Raw genomic sequence first — 19007 nt, forward strand, 5'->3', positions numbered from 1 at the left:
AAACCTTTCCGATGTCCGAATATAGCCTTACAATATATCGATCTTTACGTCTTGACCATTTCGAGACTCCTCGTCATGTCCGTGATCTCATCCGGAACTCCGAACAACCTTTGGTACATAAAATCACATAACTCATAATACAAATCATCATCAAACGTTAAGCGCGCGGACCCTACGGGTTCGAGAACTATGTAGACATGACCGAGACACATCTCTGGTCAATAACTAATAGCGGAACCTGGATGCTCATATTGGCTCCTACATATTCTACGAAGATCTTTATCGGTCAAACCGCATAACAACATACGTAGTTCCCTTTGTCATCGGTATGTTACTTGCTCGAGATTCAATTGTCGGTATCCTCATACCTAGTTCATTACCGGCAAGTCTCTTTACTCATTCCGTAATACATCATCACGCAACTAACTCTTTAGTCACATTGCTTGCGAGGCTTATAGTGATGAGCGTTACCGAGAGGGCCCAGAGATACCTCTCCGACAATCGGAGTGACAAATCCTAATCTCGATCTATGCCAACTCAACAAACACCATCGGAGACACCTGTAGAGCATCTTTATAATCACCCAGTTACGTTGTGACATTTGATAGCACACTAAGTGTTCCTCCGGTATTCAGGAGTTGCATAATCTCATAGTTATAGGAACATGTATAAGTCATGAAGAAAGCAATAGCAACAAACTACACGATCATAGTGCTAAGCTAACGGATGGGTCTTTTCCATCACATCATTCTCTAATGATGTGATCCCGTTCATCAAATGACAACACATGTCTATGGCTAGGAAACTTAACCATCTTTGATTAACGAGCTAGTCAAGTAGAGGCATACTAGGGACACTCTGTTTGTCTACGTATTCACGCATGTATCAAGTTTCCGGTTAATACAATTCTAGAATGAATAATAAACATTTATCATGATATAAGGAAATATAAATAACAACTTTATTATTGCCTCTAGGGCATATTTCCTTCAGTCTCCCACTTGCACTAGAGTCAATAATCTAGTTCACATCGTAATGTGATTTAACACCAATAGTTCACATCTTTATGTGATTAGTTCACATGTCCATGTAACTAATACCCAAAGGGTTTACTAGAGTCAATAATCTAGTTCACATCGCTATGTGATTAACACCCAAAGAGTGATCATGTTTTGCTTGTGAGAGAAATTTAGTCAATGGGTCTGCCACATTCAGAACCGTATGTATTTTGCAAATTTTTCTATGTCTACAATGCTCTGCACGGAGCTACTCAAGCTAATTGCTCCCACTTTCAATATGTATCTAGATCGAGACTTAGAGTCATCTAATCGGTGGTAAAAGCTTGCATCGACGTAACTCTTTATGATGAACTCTTTTATCACCTCCATAACCGAGAAATATTTCCTTAGTCCTCTAAGGATAATTTTGACCGTTGTCTAGTGATCACTATTGTACTCCCTTGCCAAAATCATGCTAAGGTATACAATAGGTCTGGTACACAACATAGCATACTTTATAAAACCTATGACTGAAGCGTAGGGAATTACTTTTCATTCTCTTTCTATTTTCTACCATGGTCGGGTTTTGAGTCTTTACTCAACTTCACACCTTGCAATACAGGCAAGAACTCCTTCTTTGACTATTCCATTTTGAACTACTTCAAAATCTTTTCAAGGTATGTACTCATTGAAAAATCTTATCAAGCGTCTTGATCCATCTCTATAGATCTTGATGCCCAATATGTAAGCAGCTTCACCGAGGTCTTTCTTTGAAAAACTCCTTTTGATGCGAAGCATCCTACGGTCATCCCCATGGACCTACCATCGTCTCACGAAGTGCCAAGAGGACCTATGACTCGAGCTAGAGCTAGAGCTCTCGAGACCGAGGTGACTTCTCTCCTTAGTGATATTACATATGATTCTCTCGAGACATGGCTACTACCTAAGTCCGAGTTGTTGTGCATGATTAGGTACCAAGAGGACCCTCATGAAGATGCATGTGAAGATGGACAAGCCGCCAAGTCCATGGATGAAGAGAACCAACGAAAGGAGAAGAAGGCAGCTCCAAGGCCCGGACATCCGGCCCCAACCCCGGACATCCGGCTGCTGGAGACATCCACTATAACAACGGTCCAGCAACCAAAGCTACAGGACCCAGACATCCGGCCCCGCTCCAGCCTGGACATCCAGCCACTGCCCAGAAATCTGGCGCCCGTCGCAGAACACACCTGAAGTTGAACCACTTCAGCCCGGACATCCGGCCACCCCAGCCTGGACATCCGGCCCCTCGTGAAGGCCCAAACATCCGGCCCGACGCCCGAACGTCTGGCCCCGTCTGTCTGCGCACAGTAAAGGGCCGAGGCCCATGTACCCTTTCGCCCCCCTAGACTATATATACTCTCCTCCTAACTACGTTTTAGGGTTAGCAAAGTAGTAGCTCATTAGAGATAGAGCTTTGCTCATCCATTACGGATCTACTCCACGAGAGAGACCGCGGCACCTCTTCGGAGAAGATCCCCTTGGATTCAAGACCCCCTCTTGGGTGGCCCCATCAAGACCTCCTTTGGAGAAGAACTGGTTACCGTGTATCGTCCCTTGTTGATCGTGGATCTTTTATCTCCTTTTGTGTTCATGGATCTAGCGCATGTGTGATCATACTTGTTGGTTTGACTGTTTCTCTTGTGTTCCCCTTTGTGATTTCCCCTCGTGTTCTTCGTGTTCATCGCGGGATCCGCTCCTTTCATGAAAGATCAGCCATCTAAGGTTCCACCCTACATCATCTTGGTATCTATAGCCATGTTGATCATGATTTCGGAGCCTTCCCGTTGTGTTTCTAGCCTTGTTTTTGTTGATTTTGTCCCTAATTTGAAAATTCCCCACAAAAATAGCCCCCCAATTTTTTTGTGATTTGTTGGTGTGATGAAGTTCTGTTGGATTTGATCCGCGGATTTCATGTGTTGCAGGTAGATCTAGCTTTCCTTCATCTTTTCCCCAATTTCCATCCACAAATTCCTCTGAATTTTGCCCCAGATTTGACCTCTCCACGCGAAGTTCATCGAGTTCGTCCACGGATCCAGAGCCCGGACATCCGGCCCGACAACCCGGACATCCAGCCATCAAACCCGGACATCCATGCCCACATACACTTTCGCATACCACCACCACCTCCGCATAGCACCGCCATATACCGCATACACCACCATCGCTTACCACTACCAACTCCGACAATTTTGTCACGTTTTGCTTTGAGAATTTGAGTTGCGGTTCCGTGTCCTATTGTGTTTCAGCTATTTAGGTACGGGTCAACATCAACATCACTGCCGCTCATCTTCGCCACGGATTCGTCATCGACAACGACCACTCCACCATCTTGACACCATACCGTAAGCATGAATGGTAACTCGTCTTGGTATAGTGATACATCATTCTTGCCATTACATTGATAGCCATCATAGCCCAATTTTGCGTATCTTACCCATCGAGACTAGCCTTCGAGTATTGCCGGCAACATGAGTTGTGCACATTAGTGATCATACTTCCTATAGCATACATACATATCATTGGTGCATCTCTTGGTATCATCTCTTGTGTCACAAGGTTGTCATAGCATACACAATTGCTATCTTGGTTCGTGAAGCATTGCATGAGAAAAGAGCTCAAACAACAAAGAGCCAAACAAGCTTTTAAGCAAAAGGGAAAGATAAGCAAAGAGCTTTTAAGCAAGAACCATAGCATTATACAACATTAAGATTGTCATACTAGATCATCTTGGATCATATCATAGGAATACCATACATAGAGCATACTTGGAATAGAAGCCGTTGCATTTTTGCTTAGTAGGTTGTGCACAAGTCTTCGTATCCGCCTATGGTGCAATCGTGCTAGCGTCTCTCTAGTGTTGTGCAACAAGAGCATTTTCGTGGATTCCACATTTTGGCTCATCTTGGTTGCACGACCCCATTCATCTCTTTGCGTGTGTGTTTCCGTGTACCATACTTTGCTATTAGTCTACTTATTGCATTGCAAATTTGCGAATCTTTTCCAGCATTATTGAAGCTCACTAACAATTGCATCAAATTTTGTGCCACCATCCTAACCGAGCTCCACCATAAGCTTTTACTTATGTAGGTGTGAGAAACCGACAAGAATTGGTACCAATTGTGCTATTTCCTTGTTCCACATTGGAGTGATCTTTGATCCATCTTCAACATCGATCAAGGTACATTTTGTATAAGTTCTGCTCCTTCTCCCACTCACATATTTGTTTGGAATGATGGATAGGCCAAGTACTTCTACCAACCCACTCTTCATCGGGCAAGACGACGACATGAACTCCTATGTCACAAAGAGCCACCTCTTTGGTGCACAACGTGCTTTGCATCAAGAACAACAAGCAATGAGCGAACGCATCGACAACCTCGCCACCGACTTGCGACTCTTCAAGCAACGTACAAGAGACTACTTGGACCACAAGCTCGATGACCACAAGCAAGAGAATGATGCAAGAATGGACGAGATTTGTGCTTTGTTGCTCAACCGCTCTTCTTCCACTTCGTCCTCATCAAGACGGAGCCGCTCAAGTCGACACTCTGACTACACCATCTCCAGCTCAAGTACACCAACATCCAACACTCTTCGTCGTGCCACACGCCAAGATCGTCAAGCCAACCACAACCCTCTACACGACAACAACTCTCAAGAACAACGACATCGTCAAAATGAAGCTACCTTTGCGCAAGCATGAGAACAACAACGACAACGCCAACACGAAGAGGAAGAGCGAGCGTGACTACACCAAGAATCACAAGATGCCGAGGCACAACGTCAAGAGCAACAATTACGAGAAGCTCAAGCACTTGAGGTGCAACAAGCCCTCCGAGAATCAAGTTGAGCCGTAGCCAACCGAGGCCGACAAGCTCGTGAACATCAAGAAGCACTTCACGAAGAAGTTCACGAACGAATATATCAAGCTCACGTGCAACGTCAAGCTCGACAAGTTCCTCCACAAGCTCACCAAGAACATCAAGTTCAACAAGAACAAGAAGACATTGGAAATCCTCCAAGACAAGAGCGAGTTGTGAGAGACGATCCTCCTCGTCTAGGACGTCATCACCTCGACCCGAACACAATGAAGAGCAACGCTACGGCAAGCTAAAGTTCACCATGCCCAAGTTCAATGGCAGCAATGATCCCGAAGAGGGGCATTGAAGGTCGACAAAATCTTCTACTTGCACAACTTGTTGGGGAACGTAGTAATTTCAAAAAATTTCCTACGCACACGCAAGATCATGGTGATGCATAGCAACGAGAGGGGAGAGTGTTGTCTACGTACCCTCGTAGACCGATAGCGGAAGCGTTATGACAACGCGGTTGATGTAGTCGTACGTCTTCACGGCCCAACCGATCAAGCACCGAAACAACGGCACCTCCGAGTTCTAGCACACGTTAAGCTCGATAGCGATCCCGGACTCTGATCCAGCAAAGTGTCAGGGAAGAGTTCCGTCAGCACGACGGCGTGGTGACGATCTTTATGTTCTACTGTCGCAGGGCTTCGCCTAAGCACCACTACAATATTATCGAGGACTATGGTGGAAGGGGGCACCGCACACGGCTAAGAGAACAATCTTAGAGATCAACTTGTGTGTCTAGGGGTGCCCCCTGCCCCCGTATATAAAGGAGCCAAGGGGGGGGGTGCGGCCGGCCCTAGGAGGAGGCGCGCAGGAGGAGTCCTACTCCTACCGGGAGTAGGACTCCCCCCCTTTCCCTAGTTGGATTAGGACTTGGGGAAGAAGGAAGAGAGGGAAGAAAGGAAAGGGGGGCGCCGCCCCCCCTCCTTGTCCAATTCGGACTTGGGGGGGGGGGGGTAGGGGCGCGCGGCAGCCCCTAGGCCTCCTCTCCTCTTCCTCCACTAGGCCCATTAAGGCCCATTAGGTTACCGGGGGGTTCCGATAACCTCCCGGTACTCCAGTAAAATGCCGATTTCACCCGGAACACTTCCGATGTCCAAACATAGGCTTCCAATATATCAATCTTTATGTCTCGACCATTTCGAGACTCCTCGTCATGTCTGTGATCATATCCGGGACTCCGAACTAACTTCGGTTCATCAAAATATATAAACTCATAATGAAACTGTCATCGTAACGTTAAGCGTGCGGACCCTACGGGTTCGAGAACAATGTAGACATGACCGAGACATGTCTCTAGTCAATAACCAATAGCGGAACCTGGATGCTCATATTGGCTCCCACATATTCTATGAAGATCTTTATTGGTCAGACCGCATAACAACATACGGTGTTCCCTTTGTCATCGGTATGTTACTTGCCCGAGATTCGATCGTCGATATCTTAATACCTAGTTCAATATCGTTACTGGCAAGTCTCTTTACTTGTTCCGTAATACATCATCTCACAACTAACTCATTAGTTGCAATACTTGCAAGGCTTATGTGATGTGCATTACCGAGAGGGCCCAGAGATACCTCTCCGACAATCGGAGTGACAAATCCTAATCTCGAAATACGCCAACCCAACATGTACCTTTGGAGACACCTGTAGAGCTCCTTTATAATCACCCAGTTACGTTGTGACGTTTGGTAGCACACAAAGTGTTCCTCCGGCAAACGGGAGTTGCATAATCTCATAGTCATAGGAACATGTATAAGTCATGAAGAAAGCAATAGCAATATATAAACGATCGGGTGCTAAGCTAATGGAATGGGTCATGTCAATCACATCATTCTCCTAATGATGTGATCCCGTTAATCAAATGACAACTCATGTCTGTGGTTAGGAAACATAACCATCTTTGATCAACGAGCTAGTCAAGTAGAGGCATACTAGTGACACTCTATTTGTCTATGTATTCACACATGTATTATGTTTCCGGTTAATACAATTCTAGCATGAATAATAAACATTTATCATGATATAAGGAAATAAATAATAACTTTATTATTGCCTCTAGGGCATATTTCCTTCAGTCTCCCACTTGCACTAGAGTCAATAATCTAGTTCACATCGCCATGTGATTTAACATCAATAGTTCACATCACCATGTGATTAACACCCATAGTTCACATTGACATGTGACCAACACCCAAAGGGTTTACTAGAGTCAATAATCTAGTTCACATCGCTATGTGATTAACACCCAAAGAGTACTGAGGTGTGATCATGTTTTGCTTGTGAGATAATTTTAGCCAACGGGTCTGTCACATACAGATCCATAAGTATTTTTGCAAATTCTATGTCTACAATGCTCTGCACAGAGCTACTCTAGCTAATTGCTCCCACTTTCAATATGTATCTAGATCGAGACTTAGAGTCATCCAGATCTGTGTCAAAACTTGCATCGACGTAACTTTTTACGACGAACCTTTTGTCACCTCCATAATTGAGAAATATTTCCTTATTCCACTAAGGATAATTTTGACCGCTGTCCAGTGATCTACTCTTAGATCACTATTGTACTCCCTTGCTTAACACAGTGTAGGGTATACAATAGATCTGTTACACAACATGGCATACTTTATAGAACCTATGGCTGAGGCATAGGGAATGACTTTCATTCTCTTTCTATCTTCTGTTGTGGTCGGGCTTTGAGTCTTACTCAATTTCACACCTTGTAACACAGCCAAAAACTCTTTCTTTGACTGTTCCATTTTTGAACTACTTCAAAATATTGTCAAGGTATGTACTCATTGAAAAAACTTATCAAGCGTCTTGATCTATCTCTATAGATCTTGATGCCCAATATGTAAGCAGCTTCACCAAGGTCTTTCTTTGAAAAACTTCTTTCAAAACACTCCTTTATGCTTTGCAGAATAATTCTACATTATTTCCGATCAACAATATGTCATTCACATATACTTATCAGAAATGTTGTAGTGCTCCCACTCACTTTCTTGTAAATACAGGCTTCACCGCAAGTCTATATAAAACTATATGCTTTGATCATCTCATCAAAGCGTATATTCCAACTCCAAGATGCTTGCACCAGTCCATAGATGGATCGCTGGAGCTTGCATATTTTGTTAGTACCTTTAGGATTGACAAAACCTTCTGGTTGCATCATATACAACTCTTCTTTAATAAATCCATTAAGGAATGCAGTTTTGTTTATCCATTTGCCAGATTTCATAAAATGCGGCAATTGCTAACATGATTCAGATAGACTTAAGCATAGATACGAGTGAGAAACTCTCATCGTAGTCAACACCTTGAACTTGTCGAAAACCTTTTTGCGACAATTCTAGCTTTGTAGATAGTAACACTACTATCAGCGTCTGTCTTCCTCTTGAAGATCCATTTAATCTCAATGGCTCACCGATCATTGGGCAAGTCAATCAAAGTCCATACTTTGTTCTCATACATGGATCTCATCTCAGATTTCATGGCCTCAAGCCATTTCGCGGAATCTGGGCTCATCATCGCTTCCTCATAGTTCGTAGGCTCGTCATGGTCAAGTAACATGACCTCCAGAACAGGATTACCGTACCACTCTGGTGCGGATCTCACTCTGGTTTACCTACGAGGTTCGGTAGTAACTTGATCTGAAGTTACATGATCATCATCATTAGCTTCCTCACTAATTGGTGTAGTAGTCACAAGAACAGATTTCTGTGATGAACTACTTTCCAATAAGGGAGAAGGTACAATTACCTTATCAAGTTTTTTACTTTCCTCCCACTCACTTCTTTCGAGAGAAACTCCTTCTCTGGAAAGGATCTATTCTCAGCAACAAATATATTGCCTTCGGATCTGTGATAGAAGGTGTACCCAACATTTTCTTTTGGGTATCCTATGAAGATGCACTTCTACGATTTGGGTTAGAGCTTATCAGGTTGAAACTTTTTCACATAAGCATTGCAACCTCAAACTTTAAGAAACGACAGCTTAGGTTTCTTGCCAAACCATAGTTCATACGGTGTCGTCTGAACGGATTTAGATGGTGCCCTATTTAACGTGAATGTAGCTGTCTCTAATGCATAACCCCAAAACGATAGCGGTAAATCTGTAAGAGACATCATAGATCGCACCATATCAAGTAAAGTACGATTATGACATTTCGGACACATCATTACACTGTGGTGTTCCAGGTGGCGTGAGTAGTGAAACTATTTCACATTGTTTTAACTGAAGGCCAAACTCGTAACTCAAATATTTTACTTCTGCGATCATATCGTAGAAACTTCTATTTTTGTTACGATGATTCTCCACTTCACTCTGAAATTCTTTGAACTTTTCAAATATTTCAGACTTGTGTTTCATCAAGTAGATATACTCATATCCGCTCAAATCATCTGTGAAGATCAGTAAATAATGATACCTGCTGCGAGCTTCAATATTCATCGGACCACATACATCAGTATGCATGATTTCCAACAAATCTGTTGCTTGCTGCATTGTTCCGGAGAACGAAGTCTTAGTCATCTTGCCCATGAGGCATGGTTCGTAAGCATCAAATGATTCATAATCAAGTTATTCCAAAATTCCATCAGCATGGAGTTTCTTCATGCGCTTTACACCAATATGACCTAAACGGCAGTGCCACAAATAAGTTGCACTATCATTATTAACTTCGCATCTTTTGGTTTCAATATTATTAATATGTGTATCATTACGATCGAGATCCAATGAACTATTTTCATTGGGTGTGTAACCATACAAGGTTTTATTCATGTAAACAGAACAACAATTTATTCTCTTACTTAAATGAATAACCATATTACAATAAACATGATCAAATCATATTCATGCTCAACGCAAACACCAAATAACACTTATTTAGGTTCAACATTAATCCCGAAAGTATAGGGAGTGTGCGATGATGATCATATCAATCTTGGAACCACTTCCAACACACATCGTCACTTCACCCGTAACTAGTCTCTGTTTATTCTGCAACTCCCGTTTCGAGTTACTAATCTTAGCAACTGAACTAGCATCAAATACTGAGGGGTTGCTACATATCAATAACATGTATATAAATATACCTTTGTTTACTTTGCCATCCTTTCTTATCCGCCAAATACTTGGGTAGTTCCGCTTCCAGTGACCAGTCCCTTTGCAGTAGAAGCACTTAGTCTCAGGCTTAGGACCAGACTTGGGCTTCTTCACTTGAGCAGCAACTTGCTTGCTGTTCTTCTTGAAGTTCCCCTTTTTTTCTTTGCCCTTTTCTTGAAACTAGTGGTCTCGTCAACCATCAACACTTGATGTTTTTCTTGATTTCTACCTTCGTCAATTTCAGCATTACGAAGAGCTTGGGAATCGTTTCCGTTATCCCTTGCATATCATAGTTCATCACGAAGTTCTACTAACTTGGTGATGGTGACTAGAGAATTCTGTCAATCACTATTTTATCTGGAAGATTAACTCCCACTTGATTCAAGAGATTGTAGTACCCAGACAATCTGAGCACATGCTCACTAGTTGAGCGATTCTCCTCCATCTTTTAGCTATAGAACTTGTTGGAGACTTCATATCTCTCAACTCGGGTATTTGCTTGAAATATTAACTTCAACTCCTGGAACATCTCATATGGTCCATGACGTTCAAAATGTCTTTGAAGTCCCGATTCTAAGCCGTTAAGCATGGTGTACTAAATTATCAAGTAGTCATCATATTGAGCTAGCCAAACGTTCATAACGTCTACATCTGCTCCTACAATAGGTCTGTCACCTAGCGGTGCATCAAGGACATAATTCTTCTGTGCAGCAATGAGGATAAACCTCAGATCATAGATCCAATCCGCATCATTGCTACTAACATCTTTCAACACAATTTTCTCTAGGAACATATCAAAATAAACATATGAAAGCAATAACGCGAGCTATTGATCTACAACATAGATATGCTAATACTACTAGGACTAAGTTCATGATAAATTAAAGTTCAATTAATCATATTACTTAAGAACTCCCACTTAGATAGACATCCCTCTAATCCTCTAAGTGATCACGTGATCCAAATCAACTAAACCATGTCCGATCATCACGTGAGATGGAATAGTTTCATTGGTGAACATCACTATGTTGATCATATCTACTATATGATTCACGCTCGACCTTTCGGTCTCCGTGTTCCGAGGCCATATCTGTATATGCTTGGCTCGTCAAGTATAACCTGAGTATTCCGCGTGTGCAATTGTTTTGCACCCGTTGTATTTGAACGTAGAGCCTATCACACCCGATCATCACGTGGTGTCTCAGCACGAAGAACTTTTGCAACGGTGCATACTCAGGGAGAACACTTCTTGATAATTAGTGAGAGATCATCTTAAAATGCTACCGTCAATCAAAGCAAGATAAGATGTATAAAAGATAAACATCACATGCAATCAATATAAGTGATATGATATGGCCATCATCATCTTGTGCTTGTGATCTCCATCTTCGAAGCATCGTCATGATCACCATCGTCACCGGCGCGACACCTTGATCATCATCGTAGCATCGTTGTCGTCTTGCCAATCTTATGCTTCCACGATTATCACTACCGCTTAGTGGTAAAGTAAAGCATTACAGCGCAATTGCATTGCATACAATAAAGCGACAACCATATGGCTCCTGCCAGTTGCCGATAACTCAGTTACAAAACATGATCATCTCATACAATAAAATTTAGCATCATGTCTTGACCATATCACATCACAACATGCCCTGCAAAAACAAGTTAGACGTCCTCTACTTTGTTGTTGCAAGTTTTACGTGGTTGCTACGGGCTTAGCAAGAACCGATCTTACCTAAGCATCAAAACCACAACGATAGTTTGTCAAGTTGGTGCTATTTTAACCTTCGCAAGGACCGGGCGTAGCCACACTTGGTTCAACTAAAGTTGGAGAAACTGACACCCGCTAGCCACCTTTGTGCAAAGCACGTCGGGAGAACCGGTCTCGCGTAAGCGTACGCGTAATGTCGGTCCGGGCCGCTTCGTCCAACAATACCGCCGAACCAAAGTATGACATGCTGGTAAGCAGTATGACTTATATCGCCCACAACTCACTTGTGTTCTACTCGTGCATATAACATCAACGTATAAAACCTAGGCTCGGATGCCACTGTTGGGGAACGTAGTAATTTCAACAGATTTCCTACGCACACGCAAGATCATGGTGATGCATAGCAACGAGAGGGGAGAGTGTTGTCTACGTACCCTCGTAGACCGACAGCGGAACCGTTATGACAACGCGGTTGATGTAGTCGTACGTCTTCACGGCCCGACCGATCAAGCACCGAAACTACGGCACCTCCGAGTTCTAGCACACGTTCAACTCGATGACGATCCCCGGACTCCGATCCAGCAAAGTGTCGGGGAAGAGTTTCGTCAGCACGACGGCGTGGTGACGATCTTGATGTTCTACTGTCGCAGGGCTTCGCCTAAGCACCACTACAATATTATCGAGGACTATGGTGGAAGGGGGCACCGCACACGGCTAAGAGAACGATCTTAGAGATCAACTTGTGTGTCTAGGGGTGCCCCCTGCCCCCGTATATAAAGGATCCAAGGGGGGGGTGCGGCCGGCCCTAGGAGGAGTCCTACTCCTACCGGGAGTAGGACCCCCCCTTTCCCTAGTTGGATTAGGACTTGGGGAAGAAGGAAGAGAGGGAAGAAAGGAAAGGGGGGGCGCCGCCCCCCTCCTTATCCAATTCAGACTTGGGGGGGGGGAGGGGCGCGCGGAAGCCCCTAGGCCTCCTCTCCTCTTCCTCCACTAGGCCCATTAAGGCCCATTAGGTTACCGGGGGGTTCCGGTAACCTCCCGGTACTCCAGTAAAATCCCGATTTCATCCAGAACACTTTCAATGTCCAAACATAGGCTTCCAATATATCAATCTTTATGTCTCGACCATTTCGAGACTCCTCGTCATGTCCGTGATCATATCCGGGACTCCGAACTAACTTTGGTACATCAAAATATATAAACTCATAATGAAACTGTCATCGTAACGTTAAGCGTGCGGACCCTACGGGTTCGAGAACAATGTAGACATGACCGAGACATGTCTCCAGTCAATAACCAATAGCGGAACCTGGATGCTCATATTGGCTCCCACATATTCTACGAAGATCTTTATCGGTCAGACCGCATAACAACATACGGTGTTCCCTTTGTCATCGGTATGTTACTTGCCCAAGATTCGATCGTCGGTATCTTAATACCTAGTTCAATCTCGTTACTGGCAAGTCTCTTTACTCGTTCCGTAATACATCATCTCACAACTAACTCATTAGTTGCAATGCTTGCAAGGCTTATGTGATGTGCATTACCGAGAGGGCCCAGAGATACCTCTCCGACAATCGGAGTGACAAATCCTAATCTCGAAATACGCCAACCCAACATGTACCTTTGGAGACACCTGTAGAGCTCCTTTATAATCACCCAGTTACGTTGTGACGTTTGGTAGCACACAAAGTGTTCCTCCGGCAAACGGGAGTTGCATAATCTCATAGTCATAGGAACATGTATAAGTCATGAAGAAAGCAATAGCAATATACTAAACGATCGGGTGCTAAGCTAATGGAATGGGTCATGTCAATCACATCATTCTCCTAATGATGTGATCCCGTTAATCAAATGACAACTCATGTCTGTGGTTAGGAAACATAACCATCTTTGATCAACGAGCTAGTCAAGTAGAGGCATACTAGTGACACTCTGTTTGTCTATGTATTCACACATGTATTATGTTTCCGGTTAATACAATTCTAGCATGAATAATAAACATTTATCATGATATAAGGAAATAAATAATAACTTTATTATTGCCTCTACGGTATATTTCCTGCACAACTATGAAGAAGAGAATAAGATCACGATGGCATCCCTTGAGTTCCAATACTATGTACTCGTTTGGTGGGAACAAGTCAATGAGCACCGAGAGGCAAAAGGTGAACCACCCATCACTACTTGGGCGCAAATGAAGGATGTCATGAGAGCATGCTTCGTGCCAACATACTACAACCGCGACCTTTTCAAGAAACTCCAACTCCTCAGGCAAGGAACCAAGAGCGTTGAAGAATACTACAAAAAAATGGAGATTGCAATGATACGAGCCAATGCCATGGAAGATGATGAGCAAACTATGGCACGTTTGTTGAATGGACTCAATTATCCCATCAAGAAGATCGCCGACTTCCAACCATACTCGAACCTCATCGAGCTAGTGCATCAAGCTACCAAAGAGGAACGTCAAGTGCAAGATGACTTCAAGTATGCCAAGTTCTCATCCAAGTCATACGGTTTCTCCAACACCCAAGCTTCAACGACTCCAACACCTTCTAAATCAACTAAGCCTTCTACAAGCAACACCGACAAGTTGAGTTACAAGAAAGCTTCGACAACCTCAAGTCATCCTCCTACTACGAGCAACTTCAAGCCGAGAGCTTCATCATCATCTACCCCAACCAATGAGACCGTCAAGACAAGTTCCTTCAAATGCTTCACACGTGGAGGCCGAGGACACAAGTCCTTTGAGTGTACCAACAAGAGGACCATGATCCTCAACGACGATGGTACATACAACTCCATGAGTGAAGGAGAAACGGAAGCACTTGAGCAAGTCGCCATGCACCGACAAGTGAACGATGAAGAGGAACAAGTCTTTTGTGATGAAGATTCAAGTCCCGCTCTCGTTGTCTCCAAGGTCTTGACTCTTTAATATCACCAAGAAGAAGACCAAAGATGCCACATATTCCATACCAAGGCCGACATCAATGGAAGGTCCGTCAAGGTCATCATCGATGGAGGGAGTTGTCATAACTTAGCAAGTGAAGGACTTTGCTCCAAGCTCCAATTGCCCAAGACGAAGCACCCACATCCCTACAAAGTTCAATGGCTAAGCGACTCCGGCACTATACAAGTCGAGCATAGAGTGAGAGTCTCCTTCAAAATCGGAGCTTACGAAGACACTTTGGAGTGTGATGTCATTCCAATGACCGTTTGCCACCTTCTTCTCAGACAACCATGGCAATTTGATAGAGGTGTCATCCACAACGGCCGAACGAACCACTACATCTTCAAGATGAAAGGAAAGGAGTACGTACTTCGCCCTATGTCTCCAAGCCAAGTGATCGCCGACAAGCAAGCCACCCACCGTGGAGAGAATAGTGAGAGAGTGAACCACCAAAAAGAGAGTGAGCGCCACAAGCCCAAATTGAGTGCCTCCACGATGAGTGAAAAAAAGAACCTAGTTCTATTTGCCACCAAAAGTGAGACAAGAGAAGTGTGTGAGAACCCATCAAGTGTCCTACACTATGTCCTTTTGTGCAAGGACGAGGCATCAAAAGCTAACACCTCTCACGATCTACCTCTAGTGTTGTCTTCTCTTTTGCAGGAATTCCAAGATGTTTTCCCCGACGAGCTACCTCCATGACTACCTCCACTACGAGGCATCGAGCACCGCATCGACCTCATCCCCGGAGCACCACTTCCGAACAAAGCTCCCTACCGAGTCAACCTCGAAGAAACCAAAAAAATACAAAGGCAAGTAAAACATCTCATAGACCATGGACATGTGCATGAAAGTTTGAGTCCTTGTGTCGTTCCGGTCATTCTTGTGCCAAAAAGAGACGGTAGCTTTCGCATGTGTTCCGTTTGTAGACCTATCAATGCTATCACCGTTCGCTATAGGTACCCCATTCCACGCCTTGATGTTATGCTTGATGAACTTAGCGGTGCCACTATCTTTTCCAAAATTGATCTTAAAAGTGGTTACTATCAAATCCGTATACAAGAGGGTGATGAATGGAAAACCGCTTTTAAAACAAAGTTTGGTTTGTATGAGTGGTTAGTCATGCCTATAGGTTTATCGGAAGCACCGGGTACTTTCATGTGTCTTATGAATTATGTGTTTCACCCTTACATTGGTGAGTTTGTTGTGGTCTACTTCGACGATATCCTTATTTATAGCAAATCTCTCAAAGATCATGTCACCCATGTTCGAACCGTTTTGCAAACTCTTCGAAAAGAGCATCTCTATGCTAACATGGAAAAAAAATGCCTTTTTGGCGTTGATAAGCTCATTTTCTTGGGTTTTGTTGTATCCTCTAAGGGTGTTCATGTTGATGACTCTAAGACCAATGCTATTAAAACTTGGGCACAACCAATCAACTTGCATCAAGTGCGTAGCTTCCTTGGTTTAGCCGGTTTCTACCGTAGATTTGCGAAGAACTTTAGCACCATTGCTTCACCCTTGCATGCTTTGAGCAAGAAGAATGCACCCTTTGTTTGGGGACCATCCCAAGATACCGCATTCAATGAGCTTAAGAATTTGCTTCCTCATGCTCTCGTGCTTGCTTTACCAAACTTTGACAAACCCTTTGAGATTCATTACGATGCTAGTGGTAATGGCATATGAGGTGTGTCAATGCAAGAGAAGCGCCCCATAGCCTACTTTAGTGAGAAACTTTCCGGAGCACAACTCAATTACCCCATCTATGACAAAGAGTTATATGCTCTAGTGCGAGTTTTGCATGAATGGGAACATTATATTCGCCCTCATGAATTTATCATTCATACCGATCATGAAACGCTTAAATACCTTAAGGGTCAATCTAAGTTGAACAAGCGTCATGCTAAATGGAGTGAATTCATTGAGTCATTTCCTTATGTCATCAAGTACATTAAATGTAAGGAAAATGTTGTGGCGGGGGCTCTTTCCCGCATATGCATGCTTGTTACTCAACTTGAATTGGATGTCATTGGCTTTTAGCACATAAAAGACTTGTATACGCATGATCCTACTTTTGCTATTTCTTATGCCAAGTGTTCGACGCATACCTCTTGGGCGATCTTACAAAAAAGCCCCTCTGTTTTCAAGAATTCAACCCGCAGTCCCTGTTTAAGTGGATCGGGGAAAACGATTCGTTTTTGCACAAAACACCCTGTCGTTTGGATTATTCAACCCGCGGTCCGAGCAAATTTGGGTAAAGAAAAAAACACGACCAAAGGAGGAGAACGGGCTCGCCTCCTCTCCCTCTCGCTCAAGTTCCTCGCCGCCGCCGCCACCACCCACGCCGGCAGCTTCCGGCGAGCTCCGACGCCGCGCAGCACGCCCCCCAACTCCCCACAGTCCGCTCCTCCCTACCCTCCGGCCAGATTCTCCGCTCCCGGCCTCTACCGCCCGCTCGAAACGCCACCCCCATGGCTAGGGTTTCGGGCAGGGCTTCGCCGGCGCGTCTCCGGCGGCCCAGGTTCGTCCCTCCTTCCTTCTTGGCTGGGATCCACCACCCCTACACGTCACATTCTCTTCATGTCCTCTGCTGCAGATGCAGATGGAGCACGCCATGGGAATTCCCCATCCACCATGGTCGCCGCCATCAAGGGCTTCTTCACGGAGATGTGGAGGACGCCATGGACCTGCAGCTCCAAGGTTCTATCTTGTCCACATCCCCTCCCCTCCCCTTCCCGTCCCTTCCTCATCTCGTTTCCTTCCCTTCCCATGCAGGTCAACAGGGAGGAACCCTAGCCATAAGCACCTCCTCGGATGACGCCTCTGCTACACCAAGATAGGTCAAGCAACCCCCATCTACTCTCTGTCTCTCCCATTAGCACAAGTCCAGTTTTATTTTGAACAAAATTCTGCTACTACACAAACAAGTCCATTAACAGATCTATTTTTATTTAATTGATATCCTTCCAAACACAAACAGTGTATTATGATGTGCTATTTTCATTTTTGTGCTTTTATTTGTAAGCTCATAAAATAGTTACACTAGAAATGCCATGTAAGTTCTTAGTGAGCGAGTGGATTACACTTGTGTAAACCCAAAAGTGGCAGAGGCGAGTTTCCTCTTAAGCTTTGTAATATTCCTTATTTCTTCTTAACAGAGATATATATGATATCTACATGGCTGCTATGCTACTTTTTTTGTGTGATGAATCATTGTGAGTTTCGAAGAAACTTCCAATGTTACCTCCGCCAAGTTTGCCGGCAGAAGAAGCACATCCATTGAGCCGTTCAATGTCGCCTGCGGTGGCTACACCAGAGGTATGTATCCCCTTGAAAGCTAATCAGTTGATAGAAATAGAAGCCCCTATTTCAGTTTATTGTTTCTGAATTGGTGCTACTTCTGATGGCTCTTGTTTCAGTTTATTGTTTCTGAATTTATACTTTGAATTTAGTAGATAGAAGCCCCTGAAATTTGACCCATCTATGTTATGTCACATCCAACAGATAAAATCATATTTTTGTGTGTGTTATGCACCAAGATGGCTTAGCATCAGATGTTTCCTATGACAATTTATACTTTGTTTTGTGGAACAATTCATACAAGGGTGCACAATATGGCAAAGTATATACGCAATTCTTGTAATTCTAAAATAATATGTTGCCCAAAATGAACAATTTATGTAGTTGCAAATTTTACTGGAGCGATTTCCACCGAAGGAAGTGATGTTCACAGTCGTAGTTTTATGTTTTGATCTATTTTTCCATTTTATTTTTTTACAAGAGCGAACTCTACATGATGCAAGCTAACTCCCAAAGCTTATACACACTAACTGCTACTGACTCCCAAAGTGAACACATTTTATTGGATAACCGCTGGACATTTAGTGGCTAACTGAACAAAATCGATAATGTGTAAATTACTGAAACAAAAAGTGGACCGAGCACACAACGTTGTACTGGTGTGGTTTTTCAGTCGGCTAGCTTCTACAGTCATCCAAGAGTAACACTAACTGCTGGAGCCAGGGTAGAAAGATAATGAATGAATTCTGATTTACAGAATGATCTTGTTAAAGGGTAGAAAGAGCTTTTGTTCAACTTTTCCCTCGGATGTTGGTTTTACTTGCTGATAGTTAATCCCAATGTAACCTGTTTGTATTCATGTATGTAGGAGCTGATAGGCCTTCTTATTTGACTTGTAGATGCACACCAAGCGTTTTTCTTTTGATGTACTTTACGCACCTATTTGTTCTGGAGATGCTCCTTTTGTGCATTCATTTCAGACATTATTTTATAACTTCCGTCCATTGAGAAATTCTGATTTAGTTGATTTATCT

The 19007-nt window shown here is 43.6% G+C and overlaps 1 protein-coding gene across 1 annotated transcript in view; it reads left to right on the forward strand.

The window, feature by feature from the left end:
* LOC125532859 (serine/arginine repetitive matrix protein 1-like) overlaps positions 1–17469 on the forward strand; it is a 65258-nt gene extending 47789 nt beyond the window's left edge. The window contains exons 2-3 of the mRNA XM_048696744.1: positions 16836–17194; positions 17270–17469. Of these exons, the coding sequence (XP_048552701.1) occupies positions 16836–17194; positions 17270–17469 (559 nt within the window). The remainder of the gene's footprint in view (positions 1–16835; positions 17195–17269) is intronic.
* Positions 17470–19007: the final 1538 nt, after the last annotated feature.

The sequence above is a fragment of the Triticum urartu genome, chromosome 1, assembly GCF_003073215.2.
Source record: "Triticum urartu cultivar G1812 chromosome 1, Tu2.1, whole genome shotgun sequence".
Lineage (NCBI taxonomy): Eukaryota > Viridiplantae > Streptophyta > Magnoliopsida > Poales > Poaceae > Triticum > Triticum urartu.